At 41.0% G+C, this 20,680-nt stretch overlaps 1 protein-coding gene across 1 annotated transcript in view; it reads right to left on the bottom strand.

Moving 5' to 3' along the window:
* The window catches only part of cep120 (centrosomal protein 120), a 37,968-nt gene extending 18,083 nt beyond the window's left edge, over positions 1 to 19,885 (bottom strand). The window contains exons 1-10 of the mRNA XM_079638910.1: positions 19,664 to 19,885; positions 18,678 to 18,834; positions 16,927 to 17,041; positions 15,539 to 15,674; positions 14,356 to 14,504; positions 12,290 to 12,487; positions 7,094 to 7,318; positions 5,851 to 6,154; positions 4,852 to 5,014; positions 3,593 to 3,742 (exon numbers count right to left, since the gene is read on the bottom strand). Coding sequence (XP_079495036.1) covers positions 3,593 to 3,742; positions 4,852 to 5,014; positions 5,851 to 6,154; positions 7,094 to 7,318; positions 12,290 to 12,487; positions 14,356 to 14,504; positions 15,539 to 15,674; positions 16,927 to 17,041; positions 18,678 to 18,834; positions 19,664 to 19,712 — 1,646 coding nt within the window. The 5' untranslated portion in view covers positions 19,713 to 19,885. The remainder of the gene's footprint in view (positions 1 to 3,592; positions 3,743 to 4,851; positions 5,015 to 5,850; positions 6,155 to 7,093; positions 7,319 to 12,289; positions 12,488 to 14,355; positions 14,505 to 15,538; positions 15,675 to 16,926; positions 17,042 to 18,677; positions 18,835 to 19,663) is intronic.
* Positions 19,886 to 20,680: the final 795 nt, after the last annotated feature.

Here is a 20,680-nt window from a genome sequence, read left to right as displayed (position 1 = left end):
TATTAGGGCTGTCAAACGATTAAAATAGTTAACTCGCTATTAATCACATTAATGCCATAGTTAACTCGCGATTAATCGCACATTTTTATCTATTCTAAATGTCTCTTGATTCCTTTTTGTTCAATTATTTTTTTCTCATTTTAATGCTCTTATCAACATGGAAAAGTGGATCGGCTTGCTGTGTGACATTGACATATACTGTGTTCAATTTCACACTAACATTCTCACTTGAGCAAATAATCTCTCACACAATGTAACAGAGTCCATCAATAAAAGGGTGAAAGAAATACTGACGAGGTGACGTTACTGATATTGACGAGTGGGCGTAGAAACGCATCAGCGGTGTGTGTGTGTGTGTGTGTGCTTGACCATCAAGTGATGTTTAGACTGGACGATGATAGCTCAGTTCACAACAACACACACAGATCACTTTGGTCTTGTCAATTGAACCATTTGTCAACTTTTTAAAAGTAAACTTTCCATTCAGAATCTTATTGGCAATCTTTTTCGGCATCTCGCGCTCATCACTCATCCACTCAAAACGTAACGTTAAAGGAAACGCACAGAGAAGCGCTTATTCTCTATGAGTGAACACACACCGGCGGCGCCATTCTGCGTTCTTATTGCTGGCCATAAACTGAGAAAGTGTGCGTCCGATGTGGGATACGAGTTGTCCTAGACGCGGCGCTGCGCTTCTCGTCCGCTCTTTGGCCGGTTCGCAAGCCCAAGTGTGTGCGGCGCCTGTTGTTTTGTTTCTGGTCTCGCTAGATCCGGTGTGGTGTTGTAGTTTTAATAACGTTACTAGTTGTTGCAAAAGCATGTGAAAAAAACGACAAAGTTTGCTAGGCGTTAATCTCGCGATAAAAAAATGAACGCCGTTAAAATGGGTTTGCGTTAACGCACAGCCCTAGTTTTTATGGCTCATATGAGGAAAAAACAGCTTAGTTTTATTCAGACTCAAACTGAGCAAAAATATGCTGCAGATCCTGATATTTATGAAATTCTGATGCTTGTAATGTAAATAAATGAGATCTTCATAACAGTATAGGAGAATACTGACATAAAATGCATATAAATACACATTTCTGTCAATAATATGTCTTAGTAAGATGATATTTAAATGTTTAGTTGGTAACCTAAATAATATATGAAGTTACATATTATTTAAAAAATATTAGTTTTATATTTCCCGACAAAGATGCGTCACATTAGCCTGGTTCTACCAGACTCTTATACATGTCATTTGTACAGAGAGTCTGGCCTCTCTCCATTGACAAGCATCTGTTGAAGTTTAAAACTATTGGATCTTCCAATCGCTAACGTTTGGTCGTGATGTATGACGACTCGAACTAGCGCACGACCTCAACGTCATCGTTCTCAACCTCTCCCTCTGTTCACTGATTGGACCGGTAAAAAATTGACTGGAGAATACACCACAATCCCAGACCTAGTACTGAAGGATAATGGAAATTGAACGGAAGTACGTAGGAGGGCGGAGCCAAGCTAGCGTCATACATCACCGCTCTGCGCTTTAATAGCAGGGTTCCCACACATTGGTTAACCTCAAATTCAAGGACCTTTCAAGGACTTTCCAGGTCCAATAGCCTAAAATTCAAGGACCTAACCCTCTGGTCATCTTCATTTAGGGGTCACACTTGGCTCTGTCGCGGTCAAAAGTGACCGAAGCCTTGACATGCAACTTCTTCCCCCCCCCAGGAAAACCAATGTAATATATTTTTGTTCAATAATATTTTTTGATTATTTAGAATTTTGAAGGGATTTTATGATACTACGCAATATTTATAAAAATGTTATGAGCTATTTGTTTTCCATTTGAACTAATATATATATATATATATAAAAATATATATATTTTTATTTTCACAATTCACATTAAAAGTGGAAGCCTTTAAAAAAAAGTTTGAAGTGAGAAAAGTGTCATTTGGAGGCGTTAAAAAAATAAAAACTTGTAATGTCCTGTAACCAACTGTATAGCTCCCTATATAAAGGCTAGGAAGGCTTGAGGAGAAGTAAATCATGGGCTAACTTTCATTTTCAAGTGAACTTCTCTTTTAACGAAGCGCGTAAATGCGCGTAAAGGCCAATTTATACTTCTGCATCGGGTGCGCGCAGTAGGTACGGCGTAGCATACGCATAGACGTGTACCATACGCCGTACCCTTCGCCGTACCCTGACGCGCACCTCCTCAAAAATGTAACTACACGTCGCAACGACGCGGACCGCAAGATCTGTGATTGGTCGGCTTGGTAGCATTGCGGTTCCTCCTACGCGTTTCCGGCGTGTTCTTCTGCACCGCCCGCCATTTTTTAATTCAGAAATTTCTAAAATTGACTGTTTTTCCAACTCGATAAGCTCCATCTCCGACATGATCCGCTCTCTTTCAGCGCCAGTGCTTGTAGTAGCCAAATCAAAACAGCCACGAGGAATCTATACACAGTGCAACATTAAAACCCGCCCCCGCCAACTAGCGTTTCGGCGATGTAACTGCAGAGCAACGCAGACAAACGCAGAAGTATTAATGCTCACGACGGCGTCGCCTACGACGTACACCACGGTGTACACCCGCCGCAGAAGTATAAATCAGCCTTAACTAATGTAAATCAAGCTAGCTAGTACGTATAGGCCACAAAGTGTTGCCGAAGTAACACATTAGCGGACCGGAGGGAATAATATGGATTTTTTCCCAGAAAACTTCTTGCACAAAATAAATTCAAGCACTTTCAAGGACTTGTATCTATTATGATCGTTTTCAAAAACTTTCCAGGGCCTTGAAATCTTTTTTTCCGATTCACAAACTTTCAAGGATTTCAAGGACCCGTGGGAACCCTGTAATAGTGACGAGCAGGACAGAGACAGTCGTTCTCTTGTCTAATATTTGCATGTTTTCTCCTGATGTTCTAAGCAACATTTGTTGTAAAAGTCTGACATGCAAATTTGATCTTCTGCAGTTTCAAGACATTTCGATTATATTTGATTTTGTGTTGCCACAGAAAGCGAAACTCAAATTCCAAGTGTGTGTGTGTGTGTGTGTGTGTGTGTGTGTGTGTGTGTGTGTGTGTGTGTGTGAGAAACGCGATATACAAATAAACTGGACGCGCCTCACCATAATAAGAAGCACAAACTGTGTTAAATAGAATTTGCTGTGCAGGCAAAAAGGTATATCAGGCCTATTATATTCACATGTTTTACTGTGGTAAAGTAGAATAAAAAACACTGTGGGACAAATTAAAAGAGGGGTTCCCTGCGAAAATGGGCGAGACGTGAGCGAAGATTTGGGGAAAGAAACAAGATATTGGAATTGAATATTATTAAATTAGCTGATAATCGGGTGACCAGATCACACAACATAACACAAAGCAGACGAAGCTTAGATGTATGGGCTCACGTGACGGGCCTCTCGCATTCGGCACGAATCCAAATGTTTCCTTGGCTTCAATGTAAGCTAACTTATTATCTCTTTTGTAAACACAGCTCTGTGCTGCACTCGTGTCATAATGTTCTTGTGAAACCGCATTCATGGACAAAAAACACAGTTTTGGTGGTGATGCGGTTGTCAAGCTTCTGATCTCACCGGAGGAAGGTGTCCTGGAGCTGACTGGGCAGAGCGGCGAAGTCGAAGGCACAGAAGGACTGTGGGAGAAACACCTCCGTGTTCTTCTTCACCTCCACCGCGGGACTCGTCATGATGGGGGACGCACTGCCGAAGAACTGGTACGCGTATCTGCAGCCAGAGGAAACCAGTCACGACACGAGTGTTAACAGGAGAGTCCGTTCACACACACCTGGGTTACAGGCGACACCACACACACACACACAAACACACCTGGGTTACAGGCGACACACACACACACACCTGGGTTACAGGCGACACACACACACACACCTGGGTTACAGGCGACACACACACACACACACACCTGGGTTACAGGCGACACACACACACACCTGGGTTCCAGGCGACACACTCACACACCTGGGTTACAGGCGACACACACACACACCTGGGTTACAGCCGACACACACACACACACACACACACCTGGGTTACAGCCGACACACACACACACACCTGGGTTACAGCCGACACACACACACACCTGGGTTACAGCCGACACACACACACACACACACACACACACCTGGGTTACAGCCGACACACACACACACCTGGGTTACAGCCGACACACACACACACACACCTGGGTTACAGGCGACACACACACACACACACCTGGGTTACAGGCGACACACACACACACCTGGGTTACAGGCGACACACACACACACACCTGGGTTACAGGCGACACACACACACACCTGGGTTACAGGCGACACACACACACACACCTGGGTTACAGGTGACACACACACACACCTGGGTTACAGCCGACAAACACACACACACACACACACACACACCTGGGTTACAGCCGACACACACACACACCTGGGTTACAGCCGACACACACACACACACACCTGGGTTACAGGCGACACACACACACACCTGGGTTACAGGCGACACACACACACACCTGGGTTACAGGCGACACACACACACACACCTGGGTTACAGGCGACACACACACACACCTGGGTTACAGGCGACACACACACACACACCTGGGTTACAGGTGACACACACACACACCTGGGTTACAGGCGACACACACACACACCTGGGTTACAGGCGACACACACACACACACCTGGGTTACAGGCGACACACACACACACCTGGGTTACAGGCGACACACACACACACCTGGGTTACAGGCGACACACACACACACACTCTGTGCTGTATAAATAAAGGAGACTCGAGTGGACCTGAGGACGCAGTTGACCGGGGCGCTGGTCCGGAGATCCCGAACGCTGCGCAGGTCCAGAGAGAAGCAGAAGTGATGAGCCGAGGCCGGGATCGAGATCTTCGGAGCAGAAACACACACCGAGGAGTCCGTGGCATCGGCTTCAGCAACACGAGCAGAAACATCTGAACACACACACACACACACACATAATGATGCGGTGTTATTATGATCACACTGATGACACACACACACACACATAATGATGCGGTGTTATTACGATCACACTGATGACACACACACACACACACACATAATGATGCGGTGTTATTATGATCACACTGATGACACACACACACACACATAATGATGCGGTGTTATTATGATCACACTGATGACACACACACACACATAATGATGCGGTGTTATTACGATCACACTGATGACACACACACACACACACACTTTCTCTCTCTCTCTGAAACTATGAGCCTGTAGAACACACAATAGGATTCTATGACCTTAAATTTGATTAAAATGAACTTATTTTTGCAGGAAATAGTGTATAGTTGAAACTGTGGTGTAAAGTAATGCCATTTCATCCCAGACTCGACACGTGCGTGAACCATAGACTAAATAAATATGTTTGTAGTGTGCGTGACATCACTCGTAGTGTTTCTGAAGAGCGTTTCTGAAGCCCAAAGTGGGCGGAGCCGGCCGTCGCCATCTTGTTAGCGCGTCACTCGCGGATAAACGTAAACGTGCGGCGAGGCGGATTCGCTGAGGTGACGTGACGCTAACACACAGCAGACAAACAGCTAGTAGTGACATCAGAGGCAATCCACCTGTCACTCAAGTGGCCACGCCCTTAATTATGCAGAACTTTAAGGCTTGATATAGTTTAAACGGATGCGTTATAAAAAATTAGACGGCCTCTAGTGGCCAGTGGAGGAACTGCAGTGTAATCTCTCAGTGTTGAACTCAAGAGACCGGAAGGTTGCCGCTTGGCGTGAAAACTTGCCATGTGTTGTGGGCGGGGCCTGTCTGTCATGATCTGTGGGCGGAGCCTGTCTGTCATGTGTTGTAGGCGGAGCCTGTCGGTCATGTGTTGTGGGCGGAGCCTGTCTGACATCACTGGTCAGACTCTCTGCCTCGCTCTCCGAGTGCTCAGGAGAAGCAGCCGGAGACAGAAGAGGCCGGTCATGTGACTTCCTGTCGGGTGACGGGCTCCTCGGGACTCTGTGCTCCTCTGAGGGACGTTCACGATGGCCGGCTGGAACAGGGCCTTTCTTCACTGGAGTTTTAGGTCCGTTTTCAATGTCTAACTGTTTAAAAAAAGATCTGTTAAAACACTGAAATTATAAGATTTATCAAACCAAACATCATTCAGACTCCAGATATGATTATTGATATGTTTCCACTAGTGTGCTCAGGACACTATAGTTGATCTCTGTACGTGAGGAGAGCAGAATACAGTAAACTGGGACATATTATACCCAGATATTCTTCATACAGAGACTACCAGTAACACTGATCGGGACACTGTGAGCTGGTCATGTTCTGCTGAAGTGTGTGTGTGTAACTGCTAATGCTCTTCTTACACACACACTGAACACACACACACACACACACACTGAACACATGAAGCATTGCTTGGTCACTGGTGGAGCTAAACTGGTATTATCTAATTATGTAGTTCAATTTACCAGCTGACAGATATTCAACATAATTCATGTGTGAGACAGTCTAACAGTGTGTGTGTGTGTGTGTGTGTGACAGTCTAACAGTGTGTGTGTGTGTGTGTGTCTGTGTGTGTGTGTGACAGTCTAACAGTGTGTGTGTGTGTGTCTGTGTGTGTGACAGTCTAACAGTGTGTGTGTGTGTGTGTGTGAGTGAGACAGTCTAACAGTGTGTGTGTGTGTGAGTGTGTGTGTGTGTGTGTGAGACAGTCTAACAGTGTGTGTGTGTGTGTGTGTGTGAGTGAGACAGTCTAACAGTGTGTGTGTGTGTGAGTGTGTGTGTGTGTGTGTGAGACAGTCTAACAGTGTGTGTGTGTGTGTGTGTGTGACAGTCTAACAGTGTGTGTGTGTGTGTGTGTGTGTGTGTGTGTGTGTGACAGTCTAACAGAAGGATGGACAAACCCTGTCAAATATCAACTGAGTTCTGCTCATATTTTATCACCATTTTATAAACTATAGTGAATAAACTGATGATGTGAGTAATGTAGGTTTGTCCCGTGCAGATGATGCGTCTCGTATGCTCACCTGATGAGTGATGTCCTCGGCTCTCAGCGTCACCGAGACGCCCACCGTGGGCTGGAGGTCCGGCGGGACCGGCTTCAGGCCCGGCTTCACGCGGTCCGGCGGCTGGAGGATGAAAGCGCCCTCTATAGTGGCCGAGTGTTTGGTCAGATCCGCGCCGCTCTTTATCAGCCCGGCCAGACTGACGCCAGTGCTGCCGAGAGACTGGTTTCCACAGCAGAGATGGATCTGTGCCAAACACAAGCTACGTCACAACCGGTGCAGTCACCACTATTAGTGAAGATTAGGGCTGTACAATATATAAAAATGATCGAAATATTACAGATGTATATATCACAATATGTATATCACAACGGCTTGCAATAACTGGGTCATGAGACAGAGAAAACCACTCGTGCTCTCGGCTGAATAACTTCAGCAGCTTTAATGAGAATCGGGATATATTTCAGTGAAAACTAAACAGTGTTTAATTTTGAAATAAAAGAGTTTCTGTAGTTAATAACCGTAATGTAGGATATCCTGAAGCCGTGGGTTACACTGATGTTAAAATAACTCTTCTTATCTACAGTAAAACACTGATGTTCACTGCAGAAGCTGGAGGACGTCCTCTTGCCACTAAAGAATGTGAAACACATATGTAGGTTACATCATTCAAAATATATCTTAAAGGGGCTATGTGGAGTTTTCAGCGACATCGGTGACGTTTCAGATTGCAACCAATATGTTTACAAGCAAGCAACTTTTTTGTTTGTTTTTATTATTATGTGGAGTTTGTGTTGGAGTCTGTGTTGTGCTGGTCGTTTCTTAGTATTAGCAGACGCCATGTTAGGGCTGGGCGATATGGACCAAAAGTCATATCCCGATATAATTCGGCTGAATATCGATATGCGATATATATCTCGATATTTTTTCCGCAAAATGAGAGCAAATGTTCAGTCAAAGTCAAAGCCAAATATGGACTTAACTGTATAAATTCTACATTGATTCTTATTAAAGTTACTATTAAAGTTCTCAGTCAAGAGCGGTGTGTGATGTCCTCTGTGTTTTGTTGTTTTATTTACATTAAATGGATAGTTCTCCCCAAATGTTTAATTGTCATCATTTACTCTCTCAAGTTGTTTTAAACCTGAATAAGTTTCTTTCTTCTGTTGAAGTTATTTGGAAGAATGTGGGTAACCAAACAGTTGATGTTCCCCAGTGACTTCTATATTTATTTCCTATGGAAGTCAATGGGGACCAGCATTCTTCCAAATATCTTATTTTGTGTTTAGCACAATAAATAAATGAATACAGGTTTGGAACAACATTAGAGTGAGTAAAGAATGACAAAACGTTTATTTTTGGGTGAACTATCCCTTTAAGGACAAGCGGCATCATGTTTACTATAAGGGCTACTGTCTCTTTAAGACCTGAAAGCGCGCGTCTAATATGTACGCATATGACAAGCAGATTTCTCTCAATTTTCTCGGTTTGCTTTCAGTTTAGACATAACCAACTTTCTTTATGTAAACCTTGAGTGTATTTGACAGTATTAGCTCAAAAAGACTCGAAAGATAACTTAGTCCAGTATCCAGGCGCTGTTAGACAGGCTTTTAGTGCATGCGCGCGTCGGGTGTTTGCGCTCAGATAAGCGCATGTTAGAACAGCGCATCAGCAGCGAATGACATGTTTAACCGGCAAGGCTTTAAAGCACATGCAAATAATGAACTTTTGATAACTGCAGTGTCCTGTTCCTCTGTGTAAACATTTAATGTGAGTATTTGTCGCGTTGTACACTGGGCTGTTGAGACGCAGACTGCTTCAAAAGCACACAGCAGCTTGTAGCAAAGATCACAGCGCAATTTTGAACTATATCGCAATATATGCGATATGGTCTAATTCCATATCGCATCTACAAATATATCGATATATCGCCCAGCCCTACTCCATGTCATAAAGTTGCAGTGTCGTCGCTGTTGAGTGCACAGTCAGTAGACGAGGCGAGAGGCTCGGGAGCGCATGCAGGTCTCAGTCACTTCAAATCCGACCCGGAGCATCACATAGAAATAGGAATACTTGCTTTCAGAGGTAATAGCAAAACCCGCCAAGTGGATCATTTTATTGTGAGACTACAACCCCTTCACACACAGGTAATAAAAAGTGGATTCATTTTAGTAGAAAACTACACATAGCCCCTTTAACCCCCTGGGGTCGGCAATCACGCCGGCGTGATTTGCGCGTTTTTTTTCACATAGCAGCTGAATAAACTTAAAATACTCCGTCATTTGTGGTCATACAGACTTAATAAAAATGAAAAAAGAATCTGTGAGATGTCTACTTTTGTATGTGTCCACTTACAATCAAAACAAAACGTTGTGCTTTTGTAAAATAAAGAAATTAAACAGGGTGTGCTTTCTGCCTCTCCATCTCGTGAACTTTTTTTTCTTGAGCACGTCAGTAAACATTTTAAATACTCAGCGAATACTTGTCACACATTTGTGAGCTCTATATATTTATAATCATTTAAGTGTGTAGTTTTAAATTATCTGATTCAAAACGAAAACAAATATTCTCTGTTTAAGTAATTTGTATAAAACCAACAAGATATTCAGTTTCTCTAACCCTTCCTCATTAGTTTTAATGTGACCACACCCACACGCGCAAAACATATAGAGATGCAAATCGTCCACGTGTCGCGCGAACGCCCCCATTACCTCAACAACAAAGCGGCAAACTTTTTAAACGATTTTAAGGTAAAATCCAAAGCGGCAAACGATTTTAAGGTAAGAAATAATCCTGAATTATATTAGTTAGTGTTATTGTTGCATAAACTTCATATTGCCATTGAACTGTTGCTCGATGCTTCAGTGAATGTCCCCTGCACGCGCTGTGAGAGTTTGAAAACGCAGTCGCGAGACGTGCGTTTGAAAAGCAAACCATGATTTTACTCCAATCTCATTTCATAACGTCATATCGATGTAAACATTTGAAGTAACATATGATAATCAATATGTTTTTCTCTAGTGTAGTGTTACTGAAGTGTTCCTTTTTAACTATGCCTGCTATACTATTGTTCTTATTATTTGATTCAGCCCTGCTGCAAAAAATACTTTCTTAGTTAGTATTTTTGTTTTGTTTCCAGTCCAAATATCTAAAAATTCTTAAACCAAGAAGTGTTTACTAGAGAAGTAAAATGACATAAGAAATTCTATTTTGTTTTAAGATAAAAAGAAAGTAATTTAAGTAATTTTTGCTTAAAACGAGCAAAATTATCTGCCAATGGGGTAAGCAAAAAATTCTTGGTTTCCATTTGAATTAAGATTTTTTTTCTTGTTTTCTATTCGAATTCAGATTTTTTTGCTTACCCCATTGGCAGATAATTTTGCTCGTTTTAAGCAAAAATTACTTAAATTACTTTCTTTTTATCTTAAAACAAAATAGAATTTCTTATGTCATTTTACTTCTCTAGTAAATGCTTCTTGATTTAATAATTTTTAGATATTTGGACTGGAAACAAAACAAAAATACTAAGTAAGAAAATCATTTTTTGCAGTGCAGGTATATATATGTGTGTGTGTGTGTATTTTGTAAATTTTAAAAAGGAATTTTCACCAGAAATCTAAAATGTATTCCCACAATCATGCAGCCCTGGTTTCTTCTTGATATCAGCATGCTCACAGCTTTTTTATATATATATATATTTTTTTTAGGTAGCTACCCGTCCTGCTGACTTCAACATGAGCATGAGGAGGTAAAGTGAAAAATCAAACACCTTGGAAATGACAGGTATGCACTGTTTCAGGAAAGGAAAGGTGTGTGACTGGTTAAGTCTCTGTCTTTAGTTCAGTGTGTTAAATAATGTGCTTTTTGCCATTTGTTGTGTATCTTTGGATTATGTTGTGTTGTAAATAAATTCAAACAATCAAAAAGCCATTTTTTTTTTAAATCTCCTCATTCTTTGTGCAAGGTAATGTAATGATAGTGCCTGAGAGCTCCTAATAGGGCCATTATGGGAGGGCCTTTGTCTTTTCTCAGGTGTGAAACACTCAATATTCATGGTGGTTAACGCCTCCTCGCATAAAGCTTTCTTACACAAAACATGTCATACAAATTTTAAATCAATATATTGTCTTATCTGAATGAGTATTCAGGATGATTTTCACATAGTTTTGGAGCAAATATTCTAGGCTACGTGATACAATTTTCAAAAGCCTTGCGACAAAATAATTAGTTTGTCTTTCATGACATTATTTCAGTGACTTTTTTTTTGGTCATTTTCACAAACCACGCATAAATGTTATTATCTCAAAACTACAAACTTTTACATACATGCTGCTGACATATTATTGTAGCAGAGTTTGTGCTGAATGCAGTGTAATAATACTTTAGTCATGAAAATGTCACAAGTAACAGAAATAAGCACAAATGTTAGAGCATGTCAGAACACCTCCAGGACCCAGAAAACACCTCAGACCCCTGAGGGTTAAAGATAATTTAACCTTATTTGACACACTTTAAGCATTATCGTATCGCATATTGAATATCACACTATTAAATGAGTTATCGCATATCACTCTTTTCTTCAACATCGAGCAGTAGTGGAGATACAGATATGATGTGATTAATCACCAGGTCTGTAGGGTTGGGAACTGAAGATCTATTCCAGTTCTGGAATCGAATAGTTGAGGTCAGGAATCGGATAATTGTTATTATTAAAATTAAAAATTTCTCTTCCTCTTATCAATTTCTATGTGAGCATTTCAATATGAGTTTCCATGTGTAATACTGGGCAACTCTTGAAGATAACTTCCATAACTATATTTGTAATGTATTTTATTTATAAAGTGCTGTGTTATTTTACATTTGATTACAGTTTCTGAACCTGAAAATCTTAAAACAGTTTATTTCAATCAAATCTTTGTTGCTAATTTTTTATTAGTTAGTTTTTAATTACTGAGTGTTTACTTGACTTTAATAATGCTTGAAATTTACATTAGTTCAGCTAGTTGTTTTTCTATGGTGTTTTTAAACCACAGAGTTCTTTAGCCTGTTGATTTGTGTTCATGATATTTAGCTATAAGACTAAAAGTGAATGATATCTACGTTTTTTCTTTTCCTCATTGGAATTGAAATTAGGAATCAATAAGCAGAATGGAAATAGGAATCGTTAAAACTGAAACGATACCCGACCCCACAGGTGTAAATGTGTATGATCCTCACCTGGAGACACGGCTGCTGGCTGAGGAAGAGTCGGAGGACCCGGTCGCTGCTGCGAATGCGTACGGACGCTCGCTCCGGCTCGAAGTTTGGACTGATGAGGTTCTGGAACGGTTCGCTGGTGACGTCGTTCCCCAGTAGAGTGTAATAGAAGAAGAACTCGGACCCCTCAACGGACAGCTTAGTCGAGCTGGAGATCAACTGCAGGACAGAAAATGTGTCGTATTATGTTTCAGGCTCGACTAGAACAGGTTTTCCTGCTGGAATGTTGATTATTCTCCTCATATTCTCCATTGTTGCGGCTCCTCTCTTCCCAGTCTGTCAGTAACGCTCTGTTTACTTCCTGTCTCTACGAAGCCCCTCCTTATGAAAAGCACACTGTGCTCTGATTGGTCGGCTGGAGCAGTGTGTTGTGATTGGTCGAGTGTGTTTGGGAAATGCCCCGCCCCTTACCATAACCACCAGTTTAACACACTACTAACTAACTCAACCAGGCCCCGCCCCTTTATTCTGCACATTAATTATTATAATGAGGAATATTGACGTGTTCGTTCCCGGAAGAAACTCGAGACTACAACGGAGGCGTTTCAGGAGTTCAGAAACACTGACACTGATATAGAGAAGAGCTGGAGCTAGGGGTGTGCGATCACTGCTATATCACGATTTTTGATCGTCTAAATGACGATTAAAATGTCTCCACGATCTGCTTTTGAAGAAATATCGTAGGATCGTGCATTCTATTAGTTTGCAGTTCTGGCGCCTCCGTCTCAACATACTGTACAGCGCGACGTATATCCACATGAAATGCAGAGGAACGGGACTCTGTAGTTCATTAAAATTAATTATTTGCATGTGCTTTAAAGCCATTAAACATGTCATTCGCTGCTGATGCGCTGTTCTAACGAGCGATTACACCCGACGCGCACATGCACTAAAGCCTGTCTAACAGCGCTGTTACTGGACTAAGTTATCTTTCGAGTCTTACTGCGCTAATACTGTAAAATACACACAAGGTTTACATAAACAAAGTTGGTTATGTCTAAAGTGAAAGAACAATAGAACAAATTTAGAGAAAATCTGCTTGTCAAATGCGTGTATATTAGACTCGTCGCGGGCAGATCTTAAAGTGACAGTAGCCCTAATAGTAACATGCTGCCGCTTGTCCTTAAAGGGATAGTTACCCAAAAAGTAAAAATGATGTCATTATTTACTCACTCACTCTAATGTTGTTCCTTTATTAATGTATTTCTTGTGCTGAACACAAAAGAAGATATTTTGAGGAGTGTGGCTAACCGGGCGGTTGCTGGTCCCCATTGATTACCATAGTAGGAAAGAACTATTATGGAAGTCTCTGGGGTACATCAACTGTTTGGTTACCCACAGTCTTCCAAATAACTTTTATTTTCAACAGAAGAAAGAAACTTATTCGGGGTTGAAACGGCTTGAGAGAGTAAAATATGACAATTTTAAATGTTTTGGGAGAACTATCCCAACAAAATACAAAGAGCAAATCCCTCACTCTTGACTGAGAACTTTAATAGCAGCTTTAATAAGAATCAATGTACAATTTATACAGTGAAGTCTAAGTTGTTTTATTTTCATATTTGTTCATTTAATTACTTTCTTCAATGCTGTTAAATACACCTGTAGCTGAAAAAATAAAGCACTGTTCCTTTTTATTTGTATATTAAGTTGTGTATGTATATCTTTGTTCTTAATTTTTAATAACAAAGACAATGACAAATATTTTTTATCTTCGCCACTTTGGCCTAAATGTCTGACATTCTTTTTTATTTTATATTTTGTTACCTAAGGCTTTGTTTTTAAAATAGGGACATTAGTTTGGCAGTAATGCTCAAGTCACTTGCAAAATAGTAAAACCAACATGAAAAGGAATCGTGATAAAAACGTGATTTTCCTGAAAAAAATCGTGATATGATATTTTTGCCATATCGCCCCCTAGCTGGAGCTTTACATGATCAACAGGAACACACACACTGAAGAGATGAACATGAGGAAAGCACAATAGATCCTCTTTAACACATCACATACAGTGATGATTCATGTACCTGCTCCAGTTTAGTAGCAAACGCGACCGTTACCGACAGCACGAACACGTCAGCGCACAGATCTGCAGGCCCGATCTGATGAAACGCTTCTTCCTCGTTCAGAACCGCTGTGAGCTTAGCAGCTTCTGGAGGAGCCGGCGCTGGAGAGCCTGCGGGATTAACCAGCATTCACATTTTAGAAACAATTATTGTACTTTCTGGAATAAATGCACTGATGAATCTTTCACCAAACAGTCACAATTACATTTTAATTTCATGTTGATTTGTTTCATGATATATCATGTTTATTATATACATATATATAAATCAGCTTATCTTTGTAAAATGGCACAGCTTTTAAAATATTTCAACGTACACTTTTAACATCAGTCAACCAAGCATTATATTATGATAATGAAGCACTAATTTATGATAGAACTTTATTAATTAGAACTTGGTAACCATGTATGAATGCATAGGCTATTTATCATTTTAACTGAAGTCAGGACTGCTGGTGGAGCTTAAGATATTGTTGGTCATTCAGTTTTATTGTGAAAAAAATTGATAATAGTAATTATTAAAAGATACTAATAACAATATACAACGCACTAAGGATGGATGAGCTGTTGGGTTCATGAATATTAATCACGTTGTCAGCGTTCGCTCGAACTGATTTGCTGAACAGGGACGTAATAGACGAGTGTCAGCCAATGAGATTGCCGTTTGTGCTTTAGCTCCGCCCACTAGTGGAGAAACAGGAATATCTTCTGCTTGTTCTTAAAAGCTGAATAATTGCAATTTAACTCCATTATTTTGACAGAAAAAATAAAAAAATGTAAACATTGAGAAAATCTCCTTTAAAGTTGTGCATTTATGTTCACGATTGTGCTGCATTCACTCACAAAAATACATGTTTTATATATTGACGGTAGGACATTTACTAAATATCTTCATGGAACATGATCTTAATATCCTCATGATTTTTGGCATAAAAGAAAAATGGATAATTTTGGCCCATACAATGTATAGTTGCTATTGCCACAGATATACCCGTGCGGCTCCAGACTGGGTTTGTGTTCAGGGTCACATGTGTGTGAGTGAGGGTTGGTAGGACATGAAGCTTTGCAGCCCATCAACAGAAGCCGAGAACATGAGGGAAACGGGAAGGACACACACACCAGGAGCATCAGATGAGCGCCAGTACCTGCTCTGGGCGGAGCTTGCTTAGCCTTGAACGGCTCCGCGGTTAGCTTGGTGTCGCTCTCTAAGCTCACACTGATCAGGAGCGCCGGCTTGAGCTTCGTGTACTTGCTGCTGAGCAGAGGATGCCATTTAGGAGCCTGAAGAACACACACACACACACGATCACAAACACAGACCAGGAGAACTTCACGGGACACACACACTGAGAGTCTCTTCTGCTCATCAAAGCTGCGTTTATATGATCAAAAATACAGTAAAACAGTGAAATATTATTATAATGTAAATCATCAGTTTTCTATGTGAATATACAGTAAAGTGTAATTTATTCCTGTGAATTTTCAGCATCATTACTCCAGTCTTCAGTGTCACATGATCTTCAGAAATCAGTGTAATATGATGATCTGATGATCAAGACACATTTATGATTATTATCAGTGTTCATATTTTTGTGGAAACTGTGATACATTTTATTTTTCAGGATTTCTTGATGAATAGAAAGTTCAAAAGAACAGCATTTATTTTAAATATAATCTTTTGTAACATTATAAATGTCTTTACTGTCACTTTTGATCAATTTAACGTGTTCTTGATGAATAAAAGTATTAATTTATTTAAAAAAACTCTTACTGACCCTAAAACTTTTGAACTGTAGAGTGTTTTATATTATATCTCAGCGAACAGGGGATGTTCTGTACCAAGAAGATTCTCTGGAAGTATGAACAAACGTTCATCTAGTGACGTCGATATAATGTTCTCTAAACTTTAGCACAAAAATATTATTTATACATTTGATGCTCAAGAAACATTCATGATTATTATTTAAGTTTGTTGCTTAATATTTTTGTAGAACCAGGATACACTACTGTTCAAAAGTCTGAGGTTAAGAAAATGAATATTCATCAAAGACATTAAATTGATCAAAAGTGACAGTAAAGACATTTATAATGTTACAAAAGATTATATTTCAAATAAATGCTGTTCTTTTGAACTTTCTATTCATCAAAGAATCATGAGAAATAAAATGTTTATTGTCAGTTTTGATCAACTGAATGCATTCTTACTAAATAATTTTTTTTTCTTTTTTTTTTTAAATCTTCCTTATCCTAAACTTCTGAATAGCAGTGCATCAGAATTTCCTGATAAATATGAACACTGATAATAATCATAAATGTGTCTTGAGCATCAGATCATCATATTACACTGATTTCTGGAGGATCATGTGACACTGAAGACTGGAGTAATGATGATAAACTCAGCTTTGATCACAGGAATAAATTACGCTTTACTGTATATTCACACAGTGATAATAATGTCACAGTTTTTACAGGATAAAGTCCTGCTGAGCAGAAGAGACTCGAGCACAGTTGGACTGGTGTCTGCTCCGCGCACCTGCTTGTTCTCCTGCACGGACCTCAGCTCGAGGACGACGTACCCCACGCTCTCTCTGGCACCCGAGCCGGAGTCCACGGCGTAGCACTGGAGCTTGATGGGCGTCCTCTGGAGCCTGCGGGACGAGACAGAAGCCGGGACTTCATTAGCCTTTCAAAACAATAAAAATAAACTAGACTAAACTTCTAAAGACTGACACTGTGTGCTAACCAGACGCGATGAGATTCCAGCGACAAATAATGTGTCTGTCCACACTAGACTGCGAGATGCTCGAAATCAATCAAAACCCACAGCCAATCAGAGCAGTGTGTGGGCGGAGTCTCGCAGTGAGTGCACAGCCAATCAGAACAGTGTGTGGGCGGAGTCTCGTGGCGAGTGCACAGCTAATCATAACAGTGTGTGGGCGGAGTCTCGTGGTGAGTGCACAGCCAATCAGAACAGCGTGTGGTAGGAGTCTCGCGGCAAGTGCACAGCCAATCAGAACAGTGTGTGGGTGGAGTCTCGTGGCGAGTGCACAGCTAATCAGAACAGCGTGTGGGCGGAGTCTCGTGGCGAGTGAACAGCTAATCAGAACAGCGTGTGGGCGGAGTCTCGCGGCAAGTGCTCAGCCAATCAGAACAGCGTGTGGGCGGAGTCTCGTGGCGAGTGAACAGCTAATCAGAACAGCGTGTGGGCGGAGTCTCGCGGCAAGTGCTCAGCCAATCAGAACAGTGTGTGGGCGGAGTCTCACGGTGAGTGCACAGCCAATCAGAGCAGCGTGTGGCGGAGTCTCACGGCGAGTGCACAGCCAATCAGAACAGTGTGTGGGTGGAGTCTCGCGGCGAGTGGACAGCCAACCAGAACAGTGTGTGGGCGGAGTCTCACGGTGAGTGCACAGCCAATCAGAACAGTGTGTGGGCGGAGTCTCGTGGCGAGTGCACAGCTAATCAGAACAGCGTGTGGGCGGAGTCTCGTGGCGAGTGCACAGCTAATCAGAACAGTGTGTGGGCGGAGTCTCGCGGCAAGTGCTCAGCCAATCAGAACAGTGTGTGGGCGGAGTCTCACGGTGAGTGCACAGCCAATCAGAGCAGCGTGTGGCGGAGTCTCACGGCGAGTGCACAGCCAATCAGAACAGTGTGTGGGCGGAGTCTCACGGTGAGTGCACAGCCAATCAGAGCAGCGTGTGGCGGAGTCTCGCGGCGAGTGCACAGCCAATCAGAACAGTGTGTGGGCGGAGTCTCACGGCGAGTTGATATTCAAAGTCACATCACACGCTTTTGACATTAAATAAAGCAAATAAACAGTACCTGTGATTTCTGCACCTGTGCTGGTGCAGAAACACACACACACACACACACCTGTGCTGGTGCAGAAACACACACACACACACACACCTGTGCTGGTGCAGAAACACACACACACACACACCTGTGCTGGTGCAGAAACACACACACACACACACACACCTGTGTTGGTGCAGAAACACACACACACACACACACACACCTGTGCTGGTGCAGAAACACACACACACACACACCTGTGCTGGTGCAGAAACACACACACACACACACCTGTGCTGGTGCAGAAACACACACACACACACACCTGTGCTGGTGCAGAAACACACACACACACACACACACACACACACACACCTGTGCTGGTGCAGAAACACACACACACACACACACCTGTGCTGGTGCAGAAACACACACACACACACACACACACACACACCTGTGCTGGTGCAGAAACACACACACACACACCTGTGCTGGTGCAGCGTCCGCCGGTCGAGCTCCCAGGCTAGTTCAGTGCAGAACTGTGGATGTTCTCGATGCTCCACCGCGTCTGTGGCCAGAGCCTCTCCGTCGAAACGGGCCTCGACGACCAGAGCGAGCCGAGGACTTCTGGGAAACTGGCGGCCTGGAGACACACACACACACACACACACACACACACACACACACACACACACACACACACACACACACACACCGGTGCTCAGCGCTACTCAGACCTCCTCACAGCAGCAGAACCGGCAGATCCAGCTCTGTTGTGTCCGTGCGGGCTACAGTCATATCAACATACTACAGAGAATACTACGGTATTACCGTGTTAATTACACCGAATGTACTTTTATTAATGACGTTTATCAGCAAAATACACTAAGTGATTTTAGAATGAATTTGACTCATTTTCCTAAATAAAAAGTTGAAATTCTGACTTTAGAAATTCAAAATCATGACATATTAAATCAAAATGATGATAAAATTTAAAATGATGAAATATGAAGTCATAATTATGATATTAAACAGTCAAAATTCGGACTTAAATGTCATCATTGACATAAAAAAAATCGTGAAAATGACAGTCAAAAATATGACACACGCCGAAATTGACATACAAGTCAAAATTATGACTTAAAAAGTCATATTCCTTTAATAAAGAGTTTAAATTCTGACTTTAATGTCATAAAAAGTCGAAATTGTCTTTAAATGTCACTGTCAAAAAGTCATGGTAACGTTACTTCAGCGTACTTTAGAGAACACCACCATGGTATTACTATATTAATTGCACCGCATCGATTGTACTTGTATTAATTACATATTTATCATCAAAATAAACATTTACATAATTTTAGAAGTAATGCCTCGAGAGATCACGTGACTGATATGATTTAACACCATTCATCGTTAATATTTACACCGTATTCACTGTTTATCGCAGGAGTCTTGAGTAATAAGCCGGTTACCTTCGAGAATGGAAACGACAATCAGCAGCTGCTCTGCTTTCGACGCCATGTCATCTCTCTGTTAATTAAACACACTCATGATGATTTCATCTGTTGTTTATTTTCAGCGCGTCTGTTGTGTTCAAATAACGACGGTAACTGTCAGGCTCCGTCACTTCCGCCGGAAACAGCAGCGTGTTTGTGTGTGACTCGCGCTCCCCCTGCAGGACGGATGAACACATCACACATGCACACATTATTTGAGATAAATAAATGAAAGGAGGCTATTTTTCCGCCACATGAGATGAAAGGCAGGTGTAGATCATAATTATGTCGAATTTAATACAAGTTTGTGAGATGAAATAATGACTCTTAATTTATGAGATTAAATAAATAAAAAACTCGAAATTGACAAGTGTCAAAATTATGGCATACTAAACCGAAATATGATATACAAAGTATATTAAAAAGTTGAAATGCGGACTTAAATGTCATAATTATGATTTCATTTTTTTTTTTAATATGACATACACATCGAAATTATGACATACAAGTCGACAATATGACTTTAAAAGTCATATTCTTAAATAAAAAGTTCAAATTCTGATTTTAATGTAATCATTTTACCATAAAAATTTGAAAGTTGAAAACTAAATTATGACTTTTAAAGTCAAAATTATTACATAAAAACTATATTTAAAAAGTTTAAATTCTGACATAGTAAATCGAAATTATGATATAAAAGTATATTAAAAAGTTTAAATTCTGACTCAAATGTCATGATTATTACATAAAAAACATAAAAATGACAGTCAAAAAATATGACTCACCGAGATTATGACGTACAAGTCGAAAATTAAAAAGTGATATTCTTAAATAAAAAGTTAAAATTCTGACTTTCATGTCATATTTATGACATAGAAATTCAAGATTATGACATAAAAAGACAATTATGACTAAGTCGAAATGATGAAATATGAAGTCATAATTATGTTATTAAAAAGTCTAAATTCTTAAATAAAGAGTTTAAATTCCGAA

Source organism: Phoxinus phoxinus, assembly GCF_949152265.1.
Source record: "Phoxinus phoxinus genome assembly, chromosome: 15".
NCBI classification, from domain to species: domain Eukaryota; kingdom Metazoa; phylum Chordata; class Actinopteri; order Cypriniformes; family Leuciscidae; genus Phoxinus; species Phoxinus phoxinus.
Note: the sequence above shows the minus strand (reverse complement) of the source record. Positions and strands in the feature narration are given on the sequence as shown.